The 27,550-nt window shown below is 36.2% G+C and overlaps 1 protein-coding gene across 9 annotated transcripts in view; it reads left to right on the forward strand.

Moving 5' to 3' along the window:
- The window catches only part of LOC150100469 (5'-AMP-activated protein kinase subunit gamma-1-like), an 855,293-nt gene that overhangs the window by 642,797 nt on the left and 184,946 nt on the right, over positions 1 to 27,550 (forward strand). For all 9 annotated transcript variants that reach the window (XM_090402490.1, XM_090402487.1, XM_090402491.1 and 6 more), the window contains one exon: positions 5,690 to 5,816. In XM_090402490.1, coding sequence (XP_090258616.1) covers positions 5,690 to 5,816 — 127 coding nt within the window. The remainder of the gene's footprint in view (positions 1 to 5,689; positions 5,817 to 27,550) is intronic.

The following is a 27,550-nucleotide window of genomic DNA, read 5'->3' on the forward strand; positions in this document are numbered from 1 at the left end:
TTATTTCAATGAAAGAGTGAGATTTACCACTTTGAAGTAAAGTGTATGAGAGATAACACATAATAGCAATCTTTTCTCATTTTATGACTGAAGTGGAAACCAGAAGCATTAGGCCTGAGTGCAGCATGTGCAAGTGAAATGAATAGTAACCAAGAAAACAGATCAGAGAGAAAGCAAGAGAGAAGAATTTTTGGGACAAGCCAATGAAATGATCCATTAGAAGGCTTTCGTAAAAAAACTTAAAAGTTTTAAGTATTATTACAAATGTGACTAGAATACAAATGTAAAAGAAATTAAAGAAACTTTGGAACTTGAAGTACTGTTCAAATTTAATCACCAGTAAGTGATCTCAATAGACATTTTTTTGGGGAAAAACAGACATCTCCTTTCTGCGATTAGAAAGTCACACACACACACACACACACACACACACACACACACACACACACACACACACACACACACACACACACACACACACACTGCTGCCCTCTACTCTAGCTGGTAGAGGGCAGCAGCTCAACTAGTACTTGCAGGAGCACTGCGGTGGAAAAGGCAATGAGAAACTACTCCAGTAATATCCCTAGAAAATTTTAGTAGCAATGAATAGAACTTGTAAGGGGGAAGTTACCAGCCTGACAAACCAAGGTGGTGTCTCTTGGCACAGAGAGGAAAAGAAGGTGCACATTGGAATGGATACAATATCGGGAAATAAGGATTTCAAGGGCTGATGTTCCTCCAGATCAAACCTCTAAAAGTGACTTAAAACAAGCTACAAACAAACTGAAAATGAAAGATCGTCAGAGAATCAAAGCTGTAACATGGTATGTGAGAACAATGAACTGATGTGGAAATTTAGAAAATCTCAAACAATAAATGGACAATGGAAAAATTGATATCATAGGGCTCTGCGAAGTCAGATGGGAAGGAATAGGTGATTTTTATAGTGATGAAGTAAGAGTAATTTACTCAGGTGGAGATAAAAAGGAGTTGCATTTGTTTTTAATAAAAGAACAGCAAAGAGCATCATTAGCATAAAATATCTGAATGACAGGATTATGGTGGTAACACTGAATGTTGAACCGGTGGGCATAACAATAATGCAGGTATATATGCCAACAAGTGATCATTCAGATGAGGAAATAGAGGAAATGTACAAACAATTACAAGAACTCGTTTTAAAAATTTATGGAATTTACAACCGTGTTAAAAAAAACTTTTTTATTATCCCGACATTTCGATCTTCACATCAAGATCATCATCTGGAGCATACATCAAGATACAAGACAAGCTGAGTTACATTATTAACTGTAAACTAAAGAAACAATGATTTGATCACATGTTATTCCACTGGCATGACCTCTAGTGAAAAAAAAAATTACATCAAGATAAATTCTATTCACGATGACAAGAATAAACATTCTTTCAGAAACTCGTGGGGGTTGGGCGTCATAGGTTTTAGGTTTTTTAGGTTTTAGGTTTTTCAATCTTGAAAAACTTGAATCCCATCAGAATTCAAGGAGAACCTTGAATTCTGATGACTCAAAAAGGGTCCCCCCCCCTGCCCGAGTTCCAGACTGGTAAGCCGGTTCTCCTTGAATTCTGATGAGATGACTCGAATTTTGAAAACTCGAAAGGCCCCCCCCCCCCTCTTGGCACCTATGCCATCCAAGTTGCGGACTGGTAGGCCAGTTCTCCTTGAATTTTGAACACTCGACACTCAGGGTAGCCCCCCATTTGGTTGTCTTGGCCGTTGGGCTGAAGTTCTCATAATGTAAGTCTCCCAAATTTGGGGTAGTTTCATGCACCCAAATTTGTTGAGGTTTAGAACGTTTTTTAGAGCTGCTGATGATTCCTTGAATAATCTTTTTACTTAAACTTGATGCAGTGTATTATTTTAGTTTTCTTCCAACGAATTCTATGGTGGGTATCTAAGGCATGGTCTGCCAGTCCAGAGTGGCTGTACTGATGAAACCGGATCTGGTTTCACCAGTATTTCCGTAAGCTAATTACCAGTTATGTATGACCAACATATAAGGACTTATACGAAATTAAAGACCAATGTCCTTAATTCCGTAAGCTAATTACCAGTTATGTATGACCAACGTATAAGCCTTGCTATTAGAATTCCCTCTTTCTCTATGGCACACATTATGTGCTGTTCTTTCAGACAGTACTTGAAATGTATATGTTCAGATCAGTGCAGGTTACTATGAGTTAAGGAAAAGAAGATAACCCTGAAAACAGGATACATTTTGAGAAAATATGCTTGTGTGCAAACCATGAAAGCTGTCATTGGTCAGTCAATTATACATAGCTTTGTGAAGAGCAGAGTTTCACCAAGGGAGATTGTGTACGGACAATTCATCACAGAGAAATTAAGAAAATTGTAATCGCAGAAAATTGTTCATGGATATATATATGAGAAAAAAAAAAAAGAAGAAATATTTTCCATATATATAAAAAAAAAAAGAAAGATTTTTTATATTTCATTTAATATTTCAATTATATTTAGCTTTCTGAAATTGTTTATTCCATATAATTTCTGAAATTGTTTATTAATATTCTTTCTTATTACAGGCTCTATAGATGGAATATTAATTGTTACAAAACTGGGATAGGATGGTCAGGGAGAAAGGACATCATATTTAAGCATATTTAGGGATAATAGTTATATCCAACTAATATTTATAAACTGTTATTCCTATTAACTATTCTAACTATTAATAGTTAGAATAGTTAGTAGGGAGAATAAAATATTTAAGAATAGTTAAAGAGAAAAGGCACAATATTTAAGGATATTTATTCTTCTAACCATTCACTGTTTTTCTGTTCTGCACATTTAGACACCCATCCATGTTGTGATATATTTTTTTATCTGAACTAATTCAGAAGGTGACATGTTTCAGTTACTGAATACATGTGCATTTTGAAAATGACTCCACTTTTCTTGCATAGGAAAAGATATGTTGTACACTATTATCATTTGCAGAGCTAGTTAAGATCATAGGTGCGGTGCACTTTTGAGTAATTATATTAAAGAAAATGATGATAAAATTACGTAAATACTACTCCTTATCCTCCAATGCTGGAATATTTTATAACACTAAGACATTTTAAATTTCATGTTTAGTCTTCTTTACTGTGTGTGTGTGTGGCAGGAATACATGCATATATATATATATGCATGTGTTCCTGCCAAATATAATAATGATTTCATATATGCATGCTCCCAAAGTGAAATAAGCAATTAATTACTTCTTTTGGGAAATGTTCAAAAATAAACTGTGATCAGAAATATCATGTTGTTAACAACTGACCAGATAATGTTCCTTCTCCCGCCAATGAGCTGTGGATTCTAAACTTGCAATGGGCAAGGATGTTTGTAATTGTTTTTATTTAAGAGATGAATTTTGTCATCAGATGTGAAACCACAGCACTGCTTATTGGAAACCTGAAGTGGCTTTAAGTGCTTTCCATGTTTGGTCATGGAATTTGAAGAAGATTTCTGAACCAGGTTAAAATGAATAAAAATTACTACGAAACAGAAATTAGGAAACTCGCCGATCAATAAATATATTACTTTCATTGTATAAGAATGAAAATCTTAATACATGAATACATAAACAACTATATTTTGTGAAATTTATCTTGCACTGCATTTACTTTTCATATATTGGTATCAATGCAATATCATTTCAATTTTCCCTGCAATGAATTGTCTATGAACCAGGTGAGATATCTTGATCGAAGTCTAAGATGGGAAGAACGAGAGGCCATCCCTGGAAGTTGTATAAAGATGTAGTGAAGTAAGGATGTGAGGAGTGGATTTTTTACATGGAGAGTTCTTAGTGCCTGTGTGCAGGTAGTGTAACTTCAAAGCTCTTTATGATTGACATGTTGCTGGTTCAGTGGGCTTCCCATGATGAGTCTCTTGACTCCATGGAGGTTGCCAAGATAATAATAATAATAATAATTGGAAGCAAAAATACCTAATAAGGAAATGATTTCAGACGTGTTTGGCCTGATGAAAATTAAACTTGACGTGATTTGACAGATTTTAATAGAAATCCTAAATACCAGTGTTCATTATATTTCATCTAGGTACTGTGGAATTATTAATATCAGTTTGGATCATTGTCAATAAAAATTATCTGATGTGAAACCCTAATTAATCCACATGGACATCTTTTTCTATAATCCCAATTCCCAGATATTATTTTATTTCATCTGGTCAGAAATGAATTATTTTATATAAAAATGTTGCATTTTGCACCTTTGTTATTCCTACAAAGTCCAGTTTGTGGAAGTAAAATGAAACAAACAAACAAAAAAAAAATTAATGGAATAGCTAAAAAAAAAAATTGTAAGGATTCCAGATTTCAATATATTCCATCCAGTCAGAATCCCAGAAAAATTTATCTGTGGACAGACAGACTGACAAATCTAAATAAGTGAATGTCATCAATTTAATTTGAAATATTGCTCTATTAAAGTTCTTAATTTTAATATTTGAAATGAAAATAAATGTACTAACTTAATATAATTTGTTCTCTGTTTCTATCTTATTTTCTGTCCCTAAAGACCCAGAAATGAGGAAGGAAAGATAGCATGCTCTCCTTCCATCTGGATTTGGTTAGGGAAGATAACCAGTTTCTTTATATGAAAAATGCCAAATCAGTGTACTGAAATTCATTTAAAAATTTTATGGAATTTACAACCGTGTTGAAAAACTTTTTTATTATCTCGACGTTTCGATCTTCATATCAAGATCAACATCTGGAGCATACATAAATATACAAGATAAGCTGAGTTACATTATTAACTGTAAGCTAGAGAAACAATGATGTAAGAAAGGATGTTTAATCCTGTCATCATAAATAAAATTTAGCTTGATGTAATTTATAAATAATTTTTTTTTTTCCTCTAGAGGTCATGCCAGTAGATTACCATGTGATCAAATCATTGTTTCTCTAGCTTACAGATAATAATGTAACTCAGCTTGTTTTGTATATTTATTTATGCTCCAGATGATGATCTTGATATGAAGATTGAAACGTTGGGATAATAAAAAAAGTTTTTAACACGGTTGTAAATTCCATAAAATTTTTAAATGAATGCTGATCACCGTGTGACACTAAAAGAAAGGATTACAGTGTACTGAAAGTTTTAAAATACACATCCTTTTATGTTGCTTGGAGTTTTTCATAATTTGATTTTCATTGATCTGTTTTAAGTTGTGAAATTATCTACAGTTGTCATTATTCCTAATTTTGGAATTCTAAACCTCTTAATTTCACTGGTATTTGAAATCATGAATACTGTTTGGCCACTGCATTAATGTATAGTACTTATAGGCATCATATCATATTTCTGAGATAATAGATTATACTTTGTTATAAAGTATCATTTAGTCCATAGTTATAATAATGAAATAAAGATTTTTATAATCCAATCAAACTTAAAACAGTTTTTTGATTTTTTTCAGATTGTAATGATCTTTCATTGGCTTTAGAATTTCCTACATTTAGTTGGAATTTCATATGTGTAACACTAATTGGGCCATACTGTTATAAAGCTAAACTTAGTTAAACTCATTTTCAGTAATAGCATTTACAATTATGAAATTATTCATCTCATTTAGCATCAACAGAACTAACTCTTATTTAGTCTTATTATACATTTTCAGTCTCTTTGATGCCATCAAAACCCTCATTCAGAACAAAGTACACAGGTTACCAGTAATAGATCCTCAGACAGGAAATGTGTTGTATATCCTCACTCATAAAAGGATTCTCAAGTTCCTTTTCCTATATGTGAGTATGCATAACAAGCCTTCTTTAATCGGAGCTGAGAATGGGTTGAATTTGGGTTTTATTCATACTATAATGATTTATACAGTATCAGAACTGCAGTACTTCCCCCCCACGCCTTTCCCCTTTAAAAAAAAATGTTTTTTGGGTCCTCTTTGGCAAGACTTTATTGGATCTGCTTGAACTTTTGGATCCCTCACACTGTGTGGTTCTGCAGTACAGTAGTTACGGCACTAATGCTCAGTGCCGCGTCGTGGGCAGGAGGCGTCCTTGTGCAAAACTTTTTCAGTGCTCCCATAAAATAAGTTTCCTTAAAAAATTTTGTGAAAAATTTTACTTTGTTAAAAGTACAAAACAGTTTATACGCATGCATAGAAATAAATTTTATTTAACAATAGTAGAACATTGTAATCACTAAAATTCATTAATAAGGAGTTTTTAATAATAAGAATTTTCAGAAATGTTTATTTTGTTAATATATAAATACAACAAAATATATATATATAAACAAAAATTACTTTTATTTTATGTTATGTTATAGTTTCTTACCTTCCAAATTTGCAGAACAATGTCACTGTTTCAGTGACAATTGCACATCCATAAAGGGCAAAGCACAGCGTAGGAATGAATTCAAGGTCTGTCTTAAACTAATAATTTCCACTAAAAATATAATAAACAATCGAGAATATTTATACAATTTTTGCTGAGTCGAAGCTTACTCTGTGAAATAAAATCTGTGGTAATATTGATAACGTTTCACTTCAAACAAATTATAATAAAACTGGTGATGTATTAAGTTAAAAATATTGTTAGATTATTAAGAATTCATAATAATTTGACTGATTTTAAATTTAATTTTTATTGCATTAACTATAATTTGTAATTGTGTAATTTATATAGTACGATATAATTCAAGAATAAGAAAATTTATATATTTTTTTAATTATTTCCCATAGTGAAAATGGTGCCCCCTCATCTTCAAGCGCCCTTGTGCGGGGCACAATTGCATGGCGCAGCCCTGCTGATGCTTTATATTCTTTGTATATGTTTTTGCACTTCTATGTGATATGTGTACTGTGTATTATTTGAAAGTTTATTTTATATTGAAATAGTTTTTTTTTTTGCAAAATATAACACTGAAACCAAAATATAAATATGGCACATAACAAGGATCACCAACTGCTTGTCATCCATATTATTGGGGAGAGGGGGGGGTAGTTGTTGTGATCCTGATCACTTTATTGCCACAAATAAAATATGAAATCTGTGTCATATTTCAGAATAATTTTTACTTCCTTTTTTGTTAATGAGAGTCAAATTTCACTGTACCAAACTTAGAGTGATTAGGATTAGTTTTATTGGAAAGTTTCCTTTAGTGAATTTCCTTTAACAGTGTCGTAACTGCAGTACGTAAACGGCTACTAATGGGCTTTGGTTGTTCTGCAATTTTTTTTTTTTTTTTTAATATGTTAAATGAATTCACCATAATAGTGTTTTCTATAGTGAGGATTGATTATATTATTCAATGATGCAGACTTTTAAATGACATTGACATGGAGTTTGAGTAATAGCATCAGAAGTGCCACTTAGCTTCCATTTAGAGAAAGTGACCATGCATTCTTGTCCTGGAGGGTTGCTCAACATGGGATTCTCAGTTAAGAAGGGATATATATATATTATAGATATGCAGAGCCAGTGATTATGACAAGCTTAGGGGGTCATCTTGCTGCTGTGCATAAAAAGCTACAATGAAAAAATGTCAGTAGTGCATTGGAAATGGTCATTGTTTGTTTGTTTGTAGAAACAATGTAAGAAAGTAACAGAATCAGAAAAAGAGTTGAAATACTAAGTGGTCATTTTACAAAGGTGATATTATCCAGGAGGAGATGTTGCAGTTGCCGGTATAACAGAGACTGATGCCAGAATTGAGGCAAACAAACTGAAAGTGCTCAGCATATTGAGAAATAGCAATGTAAATACAGCAAAGTCTGGCATATCAGCCTGTGTGTTATGAGAATGTGTAAGAGAACTGGCAGTGCCTCTGACCAAGCTGTTTAATCTAAGTCTCAGCTCTGCAATATTCAAGAGAGTGGAAAGATGACAAGATAACTCTATTACATAATGAAGACTGTAAAACAAAAAGTAGCAATTATAGTGTATTTTGTATCTTCTGGAGGGCTAGTCAAGGTATTGGGAAAGTTGGATAAAGGTACACATATTAGAAATATTTGCAATAAAGCAGGAGAAAATTTAATATGGCAGTGGTATAGTATAGTATAACAATGAAATGAGGAGGCAGTGAGAAACGTTGGGACAGGCATAAGGGACATTACATAGGCATGTGTAAAAATTGCCAAAAAAAAAGAAAATTAAAAAATCACATTATATAAGTGGACACAATATGCTCACCACAGAGTTCCTTTAACTGGTTCAGATTTGATAGAAGAGGATTTGTTCCCAGATCTGTTTTTCTAATGTGTCCCATACATTCTCAATGGTGCTCAGATCTAGGCATTGTAGTGGCTAGGGAAGATGGTGGAATTCACTGTCGTGCTCACTGCACTTCTGAACAATTCTTGTGCATTGGACAGTGGTATTGTCATCCGTGAAACAGCTGTTACCTGCTGGATAAAGTCAACATTGACAGATGGACTTGATTGACAACAGTATTCAGATATTCCTTGGAGGACACTTGACCTTCCAAAAATATCAGGGAGACCTATTCTATACCAACTGAACATGCTCCACACCATGACACCACCTCTGAAACTTTGAGTTGCGTTTACAAGGCAAGCTGGGTTCATTGCTTCATGAGGTGCCTACAAAACTCTCTGCCTATCATCAGTACAGAACAAGGTGTACTCCTAAAGATCCTTTGTTTTTCCCAGTGATCACTACTATCGATGATTACTAGCCAGCATCATTCTTAAATAGTTGCAAGGAATTTGTAGTAATGTACATGACCAAGTATATACACTACATAAGTAATGTTTTCATACATATGCATAAAGATTTCTAATTCAATGTCCAGTATGTTATAGAATTCAGGAATGAGTGGATAGGAATATGATACTCTAAGGATTTGAGAAAGGTAGCTCCTTCCTTAGTAATTTACTCATATTTTCTAATAGAGTGACAGCTTTGTTGGACAAAGAAAAATGACTGTACCACAATACTGTTAGATGATTGACACCACAGAGAAGCACTATACTTTCATGTCCATGAAAATTATTTTGCTGGTTATGCAAAACTGGAAATGGCAATAGTTAATAAAACCAGAAGGATAATTTAAGTAAATTGGCAATGTGGGCAAAAGGATAGTGGTCATCAGTTTAATATGGTAAAATGTAAGAGATGAACCTTATAGTGCTTCTCTGGTGTGGCAGTCATCCTACAGTATCATGGTATAGTAATTTTCCTTGTCCAACCAAACTGTCACTCTATTAGAAAATGTGAATAAATTACTAGGGTGGGAGCTACCTTTCTCTGGCAGAAATAGGCAAAATAACTCAAAAGAAAGTAAAAATAACTCAGTTAAGATTGTGGGCCGTATCATTCCTCTTTATAAGACTATGATATGGCCACATCTTGACTACAGCACACAGATATGGTCACCTAGTTTCCCAGGAATGAGAAGGCAGTTGAGAGGATCCAGAGACAAGTGGTCAAAATGGTGCAAGTCTGTAGAATGCTTCTTCTGAGGATACATTGAAGGCGTAGGTTGCAAAGTTTAATCAACTGGCAGAAAAGAGGAGACATGATAAAAACTTAAGTTAGTAAAGGGAGTTCTGTAAGATTGTTACCAAATAAATTTTTCAGTACATGACAAGAAGGGTGAGAAGTAAGGGTCATCCTGGAAGTTGTGTAAGAGTGTGGTCAGTAAGAGTGAGGATTAGATTTTTTGCTTGGAGAGTGGTGAATGACTAGATTGAAGAGACAATTGTGAGCTATTAGACTGAATGGGTTTAAGAGAGATGATTGGTGTGGTTCTCCAATGTTGAGTTTTCTGACTCAGTGGAGGTGATAATAATAATCATAATAATATTAAACGTTAATCAATGAAACAACTTGATATCTTTTCATAATTATTTTCTCAAAACTTAAAGTCAAGTTATTTAGATTTCTGTAAAGACTAATTCCACTTCCATGGTCTTTCTGCAGGTATCTTTCCTTTTACTTTAATTTTTTTTTGGAATATGAGGAACTCGTTTCTGTAGTTTCTGTAGTCATATACATACCATTGTAACTGTGCTTCTTTGATTGTTGTGATTATTGAAATGTAATAGTATAATTCTTCTCTGATCTCCTTGATTTTCATTTCATTTGTTTTCAAAGCCTGTTAATCATTGTTCATCCAAATCTCTGTGTCATAAAGAACTGTGAGGAGTACAGCTGTATAATTTTTTTCAATTAACACACACAAAGGATAAATAATATGAGTAATACTAAGATCATGTGTTACAGGCAGCAGTAGTTAATTACAAAGTAGAATGCAAACAATGGATTGATTTGAAAAAGTAAGAGCTGCATGACGTTATACATAAAACAACTGTATTGATAATTCATTAGCTATTTTAAAAAAAAATTATTAATGTATGATTAAAATGAGACTTTCCTATATCTTAGAGTGAGGCAGTAATTCTGATTTAAGTTTGGATGGTGAAGTAAGGCCTCAGTGCTTTCTTTAAACAAGCGTTCTAATTTATTCTGACATCGATGAAGTAAGCATATATGTGTATGTAAGATTGGTGTTTTCGTATTCTCTTTTTTATAGAGTATCCAGTTTGTCCAAAATGAGAACAATAACAGTCACTAGGATTATCAAACCTAGGTAGATACCAGCGAGAGTTAGAGGAGACCGTTTATCTTTTAAAGATGGAAACCATGCTGATAATTTGTTGATAGCAAGAAAAGCAGCCACTAAATTATATTTCTTGAGAATTCTGGAGGTGGGTTCTGAGATGCTATATACATCTGCACTATGTACTTTTTTTTTTTGGAGATTTGTGTATTTTCAAAATAGTTTTGGGTTTGGTCATGTTAGATAATGCTAGATTTATTCTGTGTTCAATAGTTTCTTCGTAATTTAACTTGTCTCTGATTAAGATAGTTAAGTAATTCAATTTTTAACCTTTTCCAATTTATTTCCTTCCACTATGTTATTTGTTTATGTCACCTCCCATTGTTTTGGTTTTACTAAAGTTTATCTACTTGTATAATTCTTGCTGTTTTTATGTAGGTTTTCAATATCGTTTAGTTTGTTTTCCTTATTATCTAGATAATACTCTATCATCTGTATATTTTTATTATGCAATTTTTTTTTTTTTCACATTTTTGGATCCTCTTATTGGATCTTTTATTGGATCCTCTAGGCATAGGTTAAACAGATATGGTGAGAACATGGACATCCCTGCATAATTAATCTCTCCCTTTCCAGTGATAATTCATTGTTTTAATTGCTCCATATTTTATTGTTGCAGTGGTGGTTTTATAATGCTGAAGTACAATACTAAGTATTTTTCCTCCTTTATATTTTCTTTTAAAATTTAATTTTTTTTTTAACATTGATCGAAATAATTATGATTAAATGAATAGATTGAATCTATTATGGATCTTCCAAATTGTATTATTATTGGCTTAAACCACAAATAAAATGACTGTACAGCATGACAAAAAAATATTTCGGGAAAATTTGAAGAAAAGAGCAAATTTAATGATAATGGCAGATACCTGTTGGATTTCTGCTCAAGACATGGACTTGTTATCATTTCCAACATAAAAATTGGAAGTGAACACCATTTAGTCTTAAGCAGGATAAAATTGAATTTGATATTGAAAAGAAGAACAAATATGAACTGTAGAGTAAAATACACAAACATTACTCAAGAAAAAATGAAAGCATTTGAGAACAGGAATCAAACCATGGAGATTCAGTGGCAAGCCTTGAAGAAAACATTGATTGATTCAGCCAGAGAGGCATGTGGTAAGGTTGTCAGCAAACATAGAAAAATGAAATCCATGGTGGTTACTGGAAGTTAAAGAGGCAGTGAAGGAAAAGAAGAAAGCATATCAAAAGTTCCTGCAAATAAGTCAGCTTGTGCTCTTAGAGAATACAGAGACAAATGTAGGAAAGCTAAACATTGTGTAAAACTTGCTAAACAAACGTCATGGGAAGACTTTGGTAAGAACATTGAAAATAAATATCAAGAAGGTTTCAAGATATTCTGGAAGTTTTAAAAAGCTTAGAAATGAGGAATGAGTGCCATAAAAGGAATTAGAGATCATAAAGGTGACATGAAAATATTGTTGGTGTATGGAGAAATTACTTCGAAAAATTGCTAAATAAAACAAGCAGTGACAGCACAGTGATAAGAAAACACACAACATGCATGCAATCAGGAATACATATTCATAATTGAAGGTGGAAAAATCCCGTCAAAAGCCTGAAATATGGAAAGGCAGCATGAGTAGATGATATTTGACCTGAAATGCTCAAATATGAATGTATAAAAGTCTTGCAGTGGCTGCACTGCATAATCCAGAAGGCCTGGACAGAGGGACGAATTCCAGATGATTGGAATAGAGCTCTTATAGTACCCATATACAAAAAGGGAAATAAAGCTGAATGTTAGAATTGCAGAGGTATTTCTCTATGAGTGCTCCTTGTAAGATTTATGCAAGTATACTTGAGAAACGGTTGAGAATGATTGTAGAAGGGAAGCTTGGTGAAGAACAAGCTGAATTCAGCTCAAATAGAGGCTGTCAGGGTCAGATTTTCACTTTTATGCCAAATAGTTGAGAAATCATGGGAATATTGAAATTGAAGAGGAAAGATTGAAAAGATGTAATTTGCAGAGTCTAGTGGAGAGAAGAAAGAGGGGAGATATGATAGAGACCTACAAGTTGGTAAGGGGTTGTTATAGGATCAATGGTGGAGAAGTTCTACAGAGAATAGTGGGAGATCAGGGGAGAACCAGAGGTCATCCCTGGAAACTGTATAAAGAGGGTGTGAGTAGGGGAGTGAGAGGCAGGTTTTTTTCGTGCAGAGTTGTGAATGATTGGAATGCCTTGTCTGAGAATGTGGTGTCTGCAAGGAGTTTGAATGTGTTTAAGACCCGGTATGATGAGATGTGTGTGAGATAAAAGGACCTCCTAGATGAGTCTTTGACTCCATGAGGTCTTGTTTAATAATAATAATAATATAACAAAGATCTGTATTTAAGTTTTATGGATCTAGAAAAATCATATGACAAGGTGCCAAGAGAAAAGCTATTCAAAACATTACAGTAATACTGGTATCAGTGGACCATTATATCAAGCAATACTTATTCTTTATTTTAGCTCTAAGTCAGTATTTAGAAATGAAGTACAGGGATGGTTTGATATTAAATCTAGTGTCAGACAAGGATGTACATTATCTCCCCTCTTATTCATTATCAATATGGATCACATTATGAAAGTAAGAGGTATTAAACCTGATATCAAAATTGGAGATGTTAATCTCAGCTTTATTTTATGCAGATGATGTTGTACTTTTAAATAAATCCACTACACGTCTGCAAGATTCCACAATTAATTGGATTGGACCAATTAAGATGAGTGCTGATGTGTTTTTCACTCTCTTAAAATTTTCATGTATTTATAAAGTGCATTGATACAATCAAATTGATGTGAATTGTGTAACGTGGATTGCATAAGCCACATGACAGCACACCCAACTGAAATGGGCACACAATGCCACTGATATATATCAGTGGCGTTATATATATATATGTTGTCAGAGCACTGCCTCTGTATACGAACAGGTTTTGCTTACAAAATATTACACCTGAATTGGATAAAAGGCTTGGATACAATGTGATACTGTTGGACTTTGCTAAGGCATTTGACAGGATACCATATGAAAGCTGTTACTTAAAATGGGGGATATTGGATCACAATATAAACTGTTGGCCTGCAGTCATGGACAAATATCAGGAAGTGGTGTGAATCTGTCAGATTTAAGGGATCTTCCTTTGTGGTATGATCTGTACATTAATGATATTGGGAAGGACCAGACACATGAAGTTCAATTGTTTGCTGATGATAAAGACAGGCAGGAAAATCAGGGATGCTGCTGATATGCTGGATCTACTGAATGATTTGAATCGGCTGGAACTTTTTTCAAAAGAAAATGGTACTAGTTTATTGTTAGCAAGTGTTATTTTAATGCACTCGCATGTTGATTATTATGTTGGAGGTTTAATGGATTTTTTACAACACTCAAAAAGAATTAAAATAGAATTTAATACTTCCTATATTTCGTCCTAGTCACTAGGACATCTACGGGGATTACAAAGACAATTAATGTAACATGCACACAAAAACTTACAATACTAAGCCCAACCACGTGGGTGACAATAAAGTCCTATCTAGGTGGAGCGCCCTCTAAGGGCAGTAGTAGGTGGCCTGGAATGTAAGGTGGGACCTCTGGTGATGACTGTTTCCCAAATCTTCGGAAGCTTAATGCAACCGTATTTGTTAAGATTTGGTTGGTTTCTGAGAGCTGCTGCTGCTTCTAAGAAAAGTCTCGCTTTCTTGAATTTGCTGTGGTGGAGCATGGTGGTTTTCTTCCATGATACTCTGTGGGTGGTGTCCAAAACATGGTCAGCCAAGCCTGAATGGCCATAGTTGTGTTTAACGATGTACGACTCGTGTTCCTCCAGGCGGATGGATGCTGATCTGCCTGTCTGTTCAAAGTACGCAAGCTTACAGGAACAGGGTACTTTGTAAACTCCAGGCAGAGAGAGAGGAGGGAGCTGATCTTTCGTAGAACGGATAAGGATAGCCAGTTTGCGGTAGGGCTTATATGCTGTGTGTAGGTTATACTTTTTTAGTATCTTGGCTATTTTTTCCGAAGCGCCACGGATGTAGGGTATGGTGATGGCATTTTTAAATTCTTGTTGACGAGAGGGACGGGGAATGGGGGAGGAATTGATTATTTTTTTGATGCTGTGTTCGCTGTAGCCATTGGAGAGGAAAGTTCTGTGTATGTGGTTAAGCTCAGTAGTGAGGGCGGTTCCACTGGAACAAAGATTGTGGGCTCTCTTGGTAAGGGTTTTAATGATGCCATATTGTTGTGAGGGGTGGTGGTGGGAGAGTTTGTGAATGTATCTGCCTGTGTGTGTGGGTTTTCTGTATACAGTGAAGGCAAGTGTATCATTAGGCAGGCGCGTGACTAAGGTGTCTAGGAAGGGTGAACAATTGTTCTTTTCCTTTTCCATAGTAAACTGGATTCTTGGATGTAGGCTATTGAGATGACCGAGGAAGGAGTCTAACGTGTCTGGGCCATGAGGCCAAATAGAGAACACGTCATCTACATATCTTAGCCAGATAGAAGGTTTGAGTGGGGCTGAGTCTATGGCTCGTTTTTCGAAATCTTCCATATAGAAATTGGCAAGGGGGGGAGGGGAGTGAGAGGGGGGAGCCCATGCTTGTCCCCTCTATCTGCTTGTAAATTTTGTTATTCCAAGCGAAATACCCAGAGTTGATGGCGAAGGAAAAGAGATCTAAGATGTCAGAGGAAAAAACGTTTTCTAAGAGAGATAAAGTGTCAGTTAAGGGAATATTGGTAAACAAGGAGGAGATATCAAAGCTTACTAATATGTCTGTATTATTCAAGGTTAAATTTTCTGTGAGAGCTTTAAAGTGGGTCGAGTTTTTTATATAGGAAGCTGAATTTCCGGTGAGGGGGGACAGAGAGTTGGCCAGCTGTTTAGACAGTCTGTAACAAGGTGCATTGGTGGCATCTACTATAGGCCTGAGTGGGGAATTAGGTTTGTGGATTTTTGGTAAACTGTATATTCGGGGGGGACGGGAGCGGAAAGGTTTGTTTAAGTTTTTTCGTGACGTCGGAGGGCCAGGAGGTAACTTTTTTAAGTAAGATTTTTAATTTCTTAACTTGCGATTTTGTGGGGTGTGTTCTAGCGGGATGTAGGTAGCGCGATCGCGAAGGATAATGTTCATTTTACGATTGTATTCGCTGGTATTAAGGACAACTGTGGCATTACCTTTATCCGCTCTGGTGATGACGATAATCCAGACAGTAATAAACCTCTCGTCCAAAAGGCTCAACGATGATGCCATCAACGCCCTTCGCCTCGGCCGTAATTTTGCCGTCACCCCGAAAGAAGTGCCGGTGCTCGATGTAATGGTTAACGTCGAACGGTGGATCGGTCGCTTACCGTCGGAGGTAGCCAACAACATCAGACTCGACGTAGCCAACATCCTCGTTCACTCTTCGCCTCCAAAAAGTAACTTATCTTATTCCCAACGCATGGCTCTCCAGAAACTACGCAAAGAAAAAAGTATCGTCATCACCAGAGCGGATAAAGGTAATGCCACAGTTGTCCTTAATACCAGCGAATACAATCGTAAAATGAACATTATCCTCCGCGAACGCGCTACCTACATCCCGCTAGAACACGACCCCACAAAAACGCAAGTTAAGAAATTAAAAATCTTACTTAAAAAAGTAACCTCCTGGCCCCCCCGACGTCACGAAAAAACTTAAACCTTTCCGCTCCCGTCCCCCCCGAATATACGGTTTACCAAAAATTCACAAACCTAATTCCCCAATCAGGCCTATAGTAGATGCCACCAATGCACCTTGTTACAGACTGTCTAAACAGCTGGCCAACTCTCTGTCCCCCCTCACCGGAAATTCAGCTTCCTATATAAAAAACTTGACCCACTTTAAAGCCCTCACAGAAAATTTAACCTTGAATAGTACAGACATATTAGTAAGCTTTGATATCTCCTCCTTGTTTACCAATATTCCCTTAACTGACACTTTATCTCTCTTAGAAAACGTTTTTCCCTCTGACATCTTAGATCTCTTTTCCTTCGCCATCAACTCTGGGTATTTCGCTTGGAATAACAAAATCTACAAGCAGATAGAGGGAAACGCCATGGGCTCCCCCCTCTCACCCCCCCTTGCCAATTTCTATATGGAAGATTTCGAAAAACGAGCCATAGACTCAGCCCCACTCAAACCTTCTATCTGGCTAAGATATGTAGATGATGTGTTCTCTATTTGGCCTCATGGCCCAGACACGTTAGACTCCTTCCTCGGTCATCTCAATAGCCTACATCCAAGAATCCAGTTTACTATGGAAAAGGAAAAGAACAATTGTTTACCCTTCCTAGACACCTTAGTCACGCGCCTGCCTAATGATACACTTGCCTTCACTGTATACAGAAAACCCACACACACACAGGCAGATACATTCAGAAACTCTCCCACCACCACCCCTCACAACAATATGGCATCGTTAAAACCCTTACCAAGAGAGCCCACAATCTTTGTTCCAGTGGAACCGCCCTCACTACTGAGCTTAACCACATACACAGAACTTTCCTCTCCAATGGCTACAGCGAACACAGCATCAAAAAAATAATCAATTCCTCCCCCATTCCCCGTCCCTCTCGTCAACAAGAATTTAAAAATGCCATCACCATACCCTACATCCGTGGCGCTTCAGAAAAAATAGCCAAGATACTAAAAAAGTATAACCTACACACAGCATATAAGCCCTTCTGCAAACTGGCTACCCTTATCCGTTCTACGAAAGATCAGCTCCCTCCTCTCTCTTTGCCTGGAGTTTACAAAGGACCCTGTTCCTGTAAGCTTGCATACTTTGGACAGACAGGCAGATCAGCATCCATCCGCCTGGAGGAACACGACTCGTACATCGTTAAACACAACTATGGCCATTCAGGCTTGGCTGACCATGTTTTGGACACTACCCACAGAGTAACATGGAAGAAAACCACCATGCTCCACCACAGCAAATTCAAGAAAGCGAGACTTTTCTTAGAAGCAGCAGCAGCTCTCAGAAACCAACCAAATCTTAACAAATACGGTTGCATTAAGCTTCCGAAGATTTGGGAAACAGTCATCACCAGGGGTCCCACCTTACATTCCAGGCCACCTACTACTGCCCTTAGAGGGCGCTCCACCTAGATAGGACTTTATTGTCACCTACGTGGTTGGGCTTAGTATTGTAAGTTTTTGTGTGCATGTTACATTAATTGTCTTTGTAATCCCTGTAGATGTCCTAGTGACTAGGACGAAATATAGGAAGTATTAAATTCTATTTTAATTCTTTTTGAGTGTTGTAAAAAATCCATTAAACCTCCAACATAATGTCCTCACAGCACTTAAGCCTCTACACAAGAACTCGCATGTTGAGATTTCCATTGATATGTTATGTTGGTCAAGATCATGCTTGAAGAAACTGATAAGGATCTTGTATTTATGGTAGATAGATAGAAATTTGAAGTTCAGAGGTCACATAACAAAAATTCAAATAAAACACAGAGGATAATTGCAATGTTTTAACAAACATTGATATCTAAGAATAAGGAGGTCATTTTGCCTCTTTACAAAGCCTTGATACAACCAACACCTGGACTAATTTGTGCTAATTTGGGTTCAAAGGGACTGAAGAAACTGTGGAGAGGGTGCAAGCAAGAGTTACTAAGATGATATTTGTGTTATTGAATATAGGTTGAGAGTAAGTGGACTGCAGATACTGTAAATAGGAGAAAGAAGGTTGATATGATATAAACCGTTAAGGGTGTTATTGGATACTAGTTGGCAGAAATTTTCATTACATGGAAGGTAAGTAGGGGACATGGGGGGATGTCTGTGGTAGTTGAGTTTATATATATATTTAAGAAAGTGATGAGAGCTACATTTTTTCTCCCAGAATAGTGAGTGAGCCAAACAGTTTTCCTGTTTAAATGGTGAGTGAATCTAGTGTAAATCATTTTAGAAGGTGTGGATGATGTATGGACTCTCTCTCGATGAGACCTTCACTCCTCGGATGTCTAATAATAATATTGTTTATGGTAATTTAACTTTATTTTGTCAAGGATATCCCTATTAGTATTTTTAATTCAGAAAATTTTTTCCATTAAATGTTTTTCTTCCTTATTCACTTTTGATAGTCTACTTTATGGGCAAAGACAAAACCATTGGAGGTGCTTAAGGGTCAAAGCTGTATAACTGAGAGGAGACCTCCACATAGCCTTTAAAGGAATGCAGAGAACTGACCAGAGCTTCTGACCTAAACTCCAATTCTCACCTTCTCGTGGTGAACCAAGTTGGGTATCTACCTGGATACTGAACGAATGAGGATGGGCTGGCAATTTGGGATTTAGCCAACCAAATAATATTCTTATTGGCTTAAACCAAAATACAAAATGATGGTATAACATGAAAAAATTTCATGCCAGCTGGGGCATCACCCGGTTAAACAAGAACTCCGTTGTTTTTGCCAGGGAACCACAGCGAACAACGAAAAATCAGCTACTGGAACAAATCTGAAAGCACATCCTAACTCAATATCACCAGAGTTAAAGATTGGTACTTTCAACATAAGAAGCCTGAATGGCAAAGAAATGGAGCTGGCTGAGGAATTAGATAAGTAACAGATCAACATCATAGGGGTGACACAGAAAAGAAAAACTGGTGAGATCTTTCTGAGCAATAAATACAAAATGTTATATTCAGGCAAATATTTATTTGTTTCATATCCAAACACAAGTAGTACAGTAGTAAGTGGTACAACATGATTTACAACAAATTAGGATATATTACAATGGGATCAGCGTAGATTTGGTAGGTGAATTATACAGGGAATAATAATTAAATATGAAAAAAAGGAAACTATACATAACTTATATACAATAAACATGGTCAGGTGTTCCTCCAGTATCTTGTACAATCAACTGCTCTTTCTGTGCAGGATATAAGGTCCTCTTTTGCATAAGGCGATGGAAGAAAGGGACAAGAAAGAAAGTGTTCCATGGACTGGATTGTCCCACACTCAAAATTGTCTGGGCCAATGAGGTGGCCCCATTTGATGAGGTTTTGTTTGCAGCGTCCTGTCGTCCGCAGTCTGTTTTGGCTTTTCCAAGTATTTCAGTCCAAGTGGGCACCATGTGGAAGATGTTCGGCTGTTAGAATACCAGTATTATTTTCAGGATATAATGGAAGCCATTGTTGAAATCTTGTCTCTGGGAGGTTTTTAGGTGGTTCAATAGTTGTCAGGAAGCTATGTCGGGATCTTAGTCCTTGGGGCACTGCATTCTGGCCAAACAGTGGGTAGCATTCATCATTTATTTGTCTGCTTCTTTCAACAGCTGAGAATGCAGATCTTCGAATTGAAGTGGGTGCAATACCAGCCAAAGTATACAGGTGTTTTAGTGTTGTCGGTTTCAGGCATCCTATAATTAAGCGGCAGCTTTCATTCAATGCAGGATCAAGTTTTTCAGCATGGCAGGATCTGGACCATACTTGGCAGGCATATTCAGCAGAAGAATAGCAAAGGGCCAAGGCAGAAGATCTCAGTGTGCTAGGGTCTGCACCCCATTTGGAGGAGGTAAGCTTCCTTAGTATGTTGTTTCTTGTATTCACTTTTGCCTTTGTTTTTTCTATGTGGGTTTTATATGAGAGGGTGCGATTGAGAATCACACCGAGGTAGATTGGGTTCCAGGAATGTTCTATATTATAGTCTTCCCAAGAAATCTGTAGCTTCCTGTTTGGTTCTTTATTGTTAAGGTGGAAAAGACCAGTCTGGGTTTTCAAGGGGTTTGGTTTTAGTTGATTGCTGGTATAGTATGTGGTTAGACTATTTAAGACAAGTGATAGAGTAATTTCAATGGACTTGAAATTTTTTAACTGAGTAGTTATGGCAAGATCATCAGCATAGATAAAATTTCTAGTTCCTGGAAAGATGGGGAGATCATTGATGTAGGTGTTGAAAAGTAATGGTGATAACACACTTCCCTGGGGGAGGCCGTTTTTTTGGTGGTGCCAGCAGCTCTTCCTACCCCCAACGTCCAAGTAAAAATGACTGTTTTCCAAGAGTGATTCGATAAGGAGGACAAGGCGATAGTCTCTAGTTATTTTGTATATTTTATTTCTGAGTGTGAGATGGTTTATGGTATCATATGCTGTAGTTAGGTCTACAAAGACTACTCCTGTGGCTAGTTTTTGCTCATGTCCATTTTCTATATATTGAGCGAGGTTGAGAATTTGTGATGTGCAGGATTTCCTTGGTGTAAAGCTAGCCTGCTCAGCAATAAGATGGGATTTGATTAGGGGTTGTAGCCTAATGTTACCATTCAGGCAATGACAATCAAGGAAAAGAAGAAGTAGCCATAGTATTCAACACAAAATACAAGGGCTAATCTTCTTGAATTGCAGGCAGTCTCCAGTAGGGTGATGTGAGCAAATATCAGAATGGGGAATTGGAAAATGAGAGTTATTTGTGCCTATGGTCCCACAGAAGGTTCTAATAAGGTAGAAGTAGAGGAATTTTTTGATGCTTTAGAGAAAGCAACTGACACAATGAAAAAGGAAAAGTTGGTACTTTTTGGGGATCTAAATAGCAGAGTAGGAAATGATTGTCAGACATACAAAAATATTTTGGGAAACTTTGGAGAAAAGAGCAAAGCTAATAATAATGGCAAATATTTGTTGGATTTTTGCTCATGACATGGACTGGTTATTACTAACACCATGTTCCAACATAAAAATGTGCACAAATTCACATGGAGAGAAGAGGCAAGAAATAAGAAAAGTCTCATTGACTATATTATTGTTGATAATGATGTTTTCTCCCTGGTGCAGGATACCAGAGAGTACAGAGGATTGGAAATTGGAAGTGATCACTATTTAGTCTTGAGCAGGATAAAATTCAATTTCATATTGAAAAGAATAACATGTAAGAAAGTTTTAAAACGGATAAAAGTTGATCAGCTCTCAGATGTGAAGTGTAGACAAAAAAACACAAAGATTATCATCATCATCATCATCAAATTCCTGCCATGTACCCTCAAGGGGTATACAGGATATGATAGTACTACATGAAAAAATTACATTATTACTAACTTCCCATCTACAATTTTCTTCCAAATCAGTCTTTTACTTGTCAAGACATTATCAGTTATATTTCTATCGTCTAAGGCACTTTGTACAGTATCAATCCACCTATATCTTGGTCTTCCTCTGGTTCATTTTCCTGCCAACCTGGCAGAGAACACTTGTTTTGCTAATCTTTCCTTGCCCATTCTGTTTAAGTGACCATACCACCTGAGATTAGCTCTGCTAATGCATTCCTGGATGTTGACAATGTCAAGTTCTTTCCTAATATCCTCGTTTTTAATATGATATTGCCATTGATACCATGTGTTCACGCCTATAATCTTTCTCGGGACTCTCATATCTGCGGTCTCTAGTCTTTGTTCAAGTGTTTTACTTCTGACCCAGCTCTGAGATCCATAAGTTAAAACTGGTTTGAACACTGTCTTGTATACAGCTAATTTAGTGTTTCGACTAATTTCTCTCTTATTCCATATGAATTTATTCCTACAATACCACCTTTGTTGATTCTGTTGTCTGTTTCCATATTTAATTTACCATCTTCACTAGAAATCGTGCCTAAGTAGCTGAAATGTTTTACTTGTTCCACAGGTTCTCCATTCACAATGCAGTTGACATTTTCAATGATTCTGCCTATTTTCATTGTCTTTGTCTTTTTATTGCTGACCTTCATACCATATCTATTACAACAGCTATTCACTTTAGTCAGAGAATCTTGCAGACTTGAAGCGGATTTATTTAGAAGTATAACATTTAAATGTTATACTTTTAAATAATTTTTAACAGAAGTATGAAGTTAAAAGTATGACATCATCCGCATAAAGCAAAGAGCTGACATTAACATCTCCAATTTTGATATCATGTTTAATACCACTTTCCTTCATAATGTGATCCATATAGATAATGAATAACATTATCTATATGGAGGGGATAATGTACATCCTTGACTCACACCAGATTTAACATTAAACCATCTTCCTGTATTCCTTCAATTCTAACTGCTGACTTACAACTCAAATAAAGACTAAGTATTGCTTGATATAATGCCCCATTGACACCATATAACTGTAGCATATTGAATAGCTTCTCTCTTGGCACCTTGTCATATGCCTTTTCCAAATCAACAAAACTTAAATACAGATGTCTGTTATATTCCCATGCTTATTCGATTATTTGTCGTAAAGTGAAGATCTGATCCTGACAGCCTCTATTTGGCCTGAATCCAGCTTGTTCTTCACCAAGCTTTTCTTCCACAATCCTTCTCAACTGTTTCTCAAGTATACTTACATAGATCTTGCCAGGAACACTCAGTAGGGAAATACCTCTGTAATTCTCACATTCAGTTTTATTTCCCTTTTTATATATGGGTACTATAAGAGCTCTACTCCAATCATCGGGAATTCGTCCCTCTGTCCAGGCTTTCTGAACTATGCAGTGCAGCCACTGTAAGACTCTTATACCACCATACTTAAGCATTTCTGGTCGAATATTATCTTCTCCTGCTGCCTTTCCACATTTCAAGCCTTTGATGGCTTTTTCTACTTCAAGTATGGATATGTATTCCTGGCTGCATTCCTGGTCAGTGTTTTTTACCAGTGTGTTGTCATCACTACTTGTTTCATTTAGCAGTTTTTCAAAGTAATTACTCCATAATTCAAGGATATCTTTTTCTCCCGTTTTCATGTCACCTTTATCATCTCTAACTCCTTTTACAGTACTCTTTCCTCCATTCCTAAGCTTCTTCAACAACCTCCAGAATATTTTGCCACCTTCTTGATATTTATTTTCTATATTCTTGCCAAATTCCTCCCATGACTTTTGTTTAGCTAGTTTTACACAGTGTTTAGCATTCTTGCATTTGTCTCGGTATTCTCTAAGAGCACAAGCAGACTTATTTGACAGGACCTTTTGATATGATTTCTTCTTTTCCTTCACTGCCTCTTTAACCTCCTGTGTCCACCAGGGAGTTCTGATTTTTTTATCCTTACAGACAACCTCACCACATGCCTCTGGCAGAATCAATCATTGTTTTCTTCAGAGTTTGCCACTGAATATCCAAGATTTGATTCTTGTTCTCAAACTCTTTCATTTTTGTTTCAATAATCTTTGTGTATTTTAGTCTACAGTTCACATCTGAGAGCTGCTCAACTTTTATTCTCTTTAAATCTTTCTTACATGTTATTCTTTTCAATATGAAATTCAATTTTATCCTGTTCAAGACTAAATAGCGATACTTCTAATTTCCAATCCTCTGTACACTCTGGTGTCCTGCACCAGGGAGAAAACATCACTATCAACAATAATATAATCAATGAGACTTTTCTTATTCCTTGTCTCTTCTCTCCATGTGAATTTGTGCACATTTTTATGTTGGAACATGGTGTTAGTAATAACCAGTCCATGTCCTGAGCAGAACTCCAATAGATATTTGCCATTATTATTAGCTTTGCTCTTTTCTTCAAATTTTCCCAAAGTATTTTTATATGTCTCACAATCATTACCTACTCTGCTATTTAGATCCCCAACAAGGACCAACTTTTCCTTCTTCATTGTGTCAGTTGCTTTTTCTAAAGCGTCAAAAAATTCCTCCACTTCTACCTTAGTAGAACCTTCTGTGGGACCATAGGCACAAATAAGTCTCATTGTCCAGTTCCCCATTCTCATATTTGCCCACATTACTCTACTTGAGACTGTCTGCCATTCAACAAGATTAGCATTGTATTTATCGTTGAATACTATAGCTATTCCTTCTTTTCCTTGATTGTCATTGCCTGAATATAACATTTTGTATTTATTGCTTAGAAAGATCTCACCAGTTTTTCTTTTTTGTTTCAGTCACCCCTATTATGTCGATCTGTTACTTATCTAATTCCTCAGCTAGCTCCATTTCTTTGCCATTCAGGCTTCTTATGTTGATAGTACCGATCTTCAACTCTGGTGATGTTGAGTTGGGGTTTGTTTTCAGATTTGTTCCAGTAGCTGACTTTTCGCTGTTCGCCCTGGTTCCCTGGTGAAAACAACGAGGGCCTTGTTTAACTGGGCCACGACCCATCTGGCATGAAATTTTGTCATGTTATACCATCGTTTTTTATTTTGGTTTAACCAATAAGACCAATTTGGTCAGCTAAATCCCAAATTGCCAGCCCTTCCTCGTTCTTTCAGTATCCAGGTAGATACTCAACAGGGTGCACCACCAGAAGTTGAGGATTGTACATTAGCTCAGAAGCCCTGGTCGGTTCTCCGCATTCCTTTAAAGGCTATGTGGAGGTCTCCTCTCAGTTATACAGCTTTGACCCTTAAGCACACAATGATTATTGAAGAAAAATGAAAGAGTTTGAGAACAGGAACCAAACCTTGGAGATTTAAGTGGCAAGCCTTGGAGAAAACCCTGATTGATTCAGCCAGAGAGGCATGTGGTGAGGTTGTATGCAAGGATAGAAAAATCAGAACTCCATGCTGGACACAGGAAGTTAAAGAGGCAGTGAAAGAAAAGAAGAAAGCATATCAAAAGTTCCTGGCAATTAAGTCAGCTTGTTTTCTTAGAGAATACAGAGACAAATGTAAGAAAGCTAAAGAAGGTGGTAAGATATTCTGGAGGTTGTCGAATAAGCTTAGAAATGGTTGAAAGAGTGCTGTAAAAGGAGTTAGAGAAGATAAAGGTGACATGAAAACTGGAGACAAAGATATTCTTGAAGTATGGAGTAATAACTTCAAAAAATTGCTAATTGAAACTAGCAATGATAGCACAGTGGTAAAAAACACTCAACAGGCATACAGTCAGGAATACATATTCATACTTGAAGTAGAAGAAGCATCAAAGGCTTGAAATGTGTAAAAGCAGCAGGAGTAGATGATATTCGATTAGAAATGCTGAAGTGTGGTGGTATAAAAGTCTTGCAGTGGCTGCACTGCATAGTTTAGAAGGCCTGCACAGAAGGATGAATTCCTGATGATTGGAGTAGAGCTGTAATAGTACCCATATATAAAAAGGGAATTAAAAATGAATGTGATAATTACAGAGGTATTTCCCTACTGAGTGTTCCTAGCAAGATTTATGCCAGTATACTTGAGAAACGGTTGAGAAGAATTGTGGAAGAACAAGCTGGATTCAGCCCAAATAGCAGCTGTCAAGATGAGATCTTCACCTTACAATAAATAGTTGAGAAAGCATGGGAATATAACAAAGATCTGTATTTAAGTTTTGTCGATCTGGAAAAGGCATATGACAAGGTGCCAAGAGAGAAGCTATTCAATACACTACAGTTATATGGTATCATTATATCAAGCAATGCTTCGTCTTTATTTGAGTTGCAAGTCAGCAGTTAGAATTGAAGGAAGTACAGGATGACAATTTAATGTTAAATCTGGTTTTAGACAAGGATGTACATTATGAAGGAAAGTGGTATTAAACATGGTATCAGAATTGGAGATATAATATCAGCTCTTTGCTTTATGCGGACGATGTTATACTTCTAAATAAATCTGCTACAAGTTTGCAAGAATTCCTGACTAAATTGAATAAATGTTGTAATTGATATGGCATGAAGGTCAGCAATAAAAGGACAAAGACAATGAAAATAGGTTGAATCATTGAAAATGTCAACTGCATTGTGAATGGAGAACCTGTGGAACAAGTAAAACATTTCAGCAACTTAGGCACGATTTTTAGTGAAGATGGTAAATTAAATATGGAAATAGACACCAGAATCAACAAAGCTGGTATGGTAGGAAGTCAATTGAATAAATTCATACGGAATAAGAGAGAAATAACCCAATAGACCTAGAAGAAATGGGTGAAAAAATATACACATGTTGCAGTAAAATAGGTTTTAGAAATAAATCTAGAAAAAAACAAAATGGATCAAAAACATCTACACAAGTGACAGTCACCTATGTATTATTAACATCCCTATAGAACAAGTTGACTCCTACAATTACCTAGGACAGACAGTAAAAATGAATAATGATTTATCTGAAGAACTACCAAAAAGAAAGAAAGCTGCATGGCTATCATTCATCCGACTAAAAGAAACACTTACTAATTCCAATCTTGACATTTTTGCAAAGGCAAAACTGTTTAATAGTGACATTCTTCCATCACTCACATATGGATCAGAAACATGGAACACAACAAGAAACTCTCAGAATAACTCAGTATGCAATGGAACCCAGGATTTGTAACATCAGCAAAATGGAACATGTTAGAAACACGGAACTAAGAAAGTGATCAGGCATAAAAGCTGTGGTAACTGCAGTATATGAAAGCAAGATGAGATGGGCAGGTCACATAACTAGACTCAGGGATAACAAATGGACATGTAGAATACTCAACTGGCAACCAAGAATAAAGAGAAAAGGCATGAAGACCACCTACAAGATGGGAAGATCCACTAGTGAAATCTATGGGTATAACATGGAAGAGAGAGGCTCAAGATCGAGATCGTTGGAGGCATCTTTGTGACCTGCACTCATGTAGAAATTCTGAGTGAAACACAGGTCCATCAAGGGTCAAGAGAGAAATTAGTCGGAACATTAAATTAGCTGTATACAAGACAGTGTTCAAACCAGTTTTAACTTATAGGTCTCAGAGCTGGATCAGAAGTAAAACAATTGACCAAAGACTAGAGACTGCAGATGTGAGAGTCCTGAGAAAGAATATAGGCATGAACAGATGGCATCAATGGCAATATCATATTAAAAACGAGGATATTAGGAAAGAACTAGACATTATCAGCATCCAGGAATGTGTTAGCAGAGCTAATCGAATGGGCGAGGAAAGATTAGCAAAACAAGTGTTCTCTGC

This window comes from Typopeltis vanoorti, chromosome 13 (assembly GCF_054136105.1).
Source record: "Typopeltis vanoorti isolate ZY-2024b chromosome 13, IOZ_Tvanoo_1.0, whole genome shotgun sequence".
Taxonomy (NCBI): Eukaryota; Metazoa; Arthropoda; class Arachnida; order Uropygi; family Thelyphonidae; genus Typopeltis; species Typopeltis vanoorti.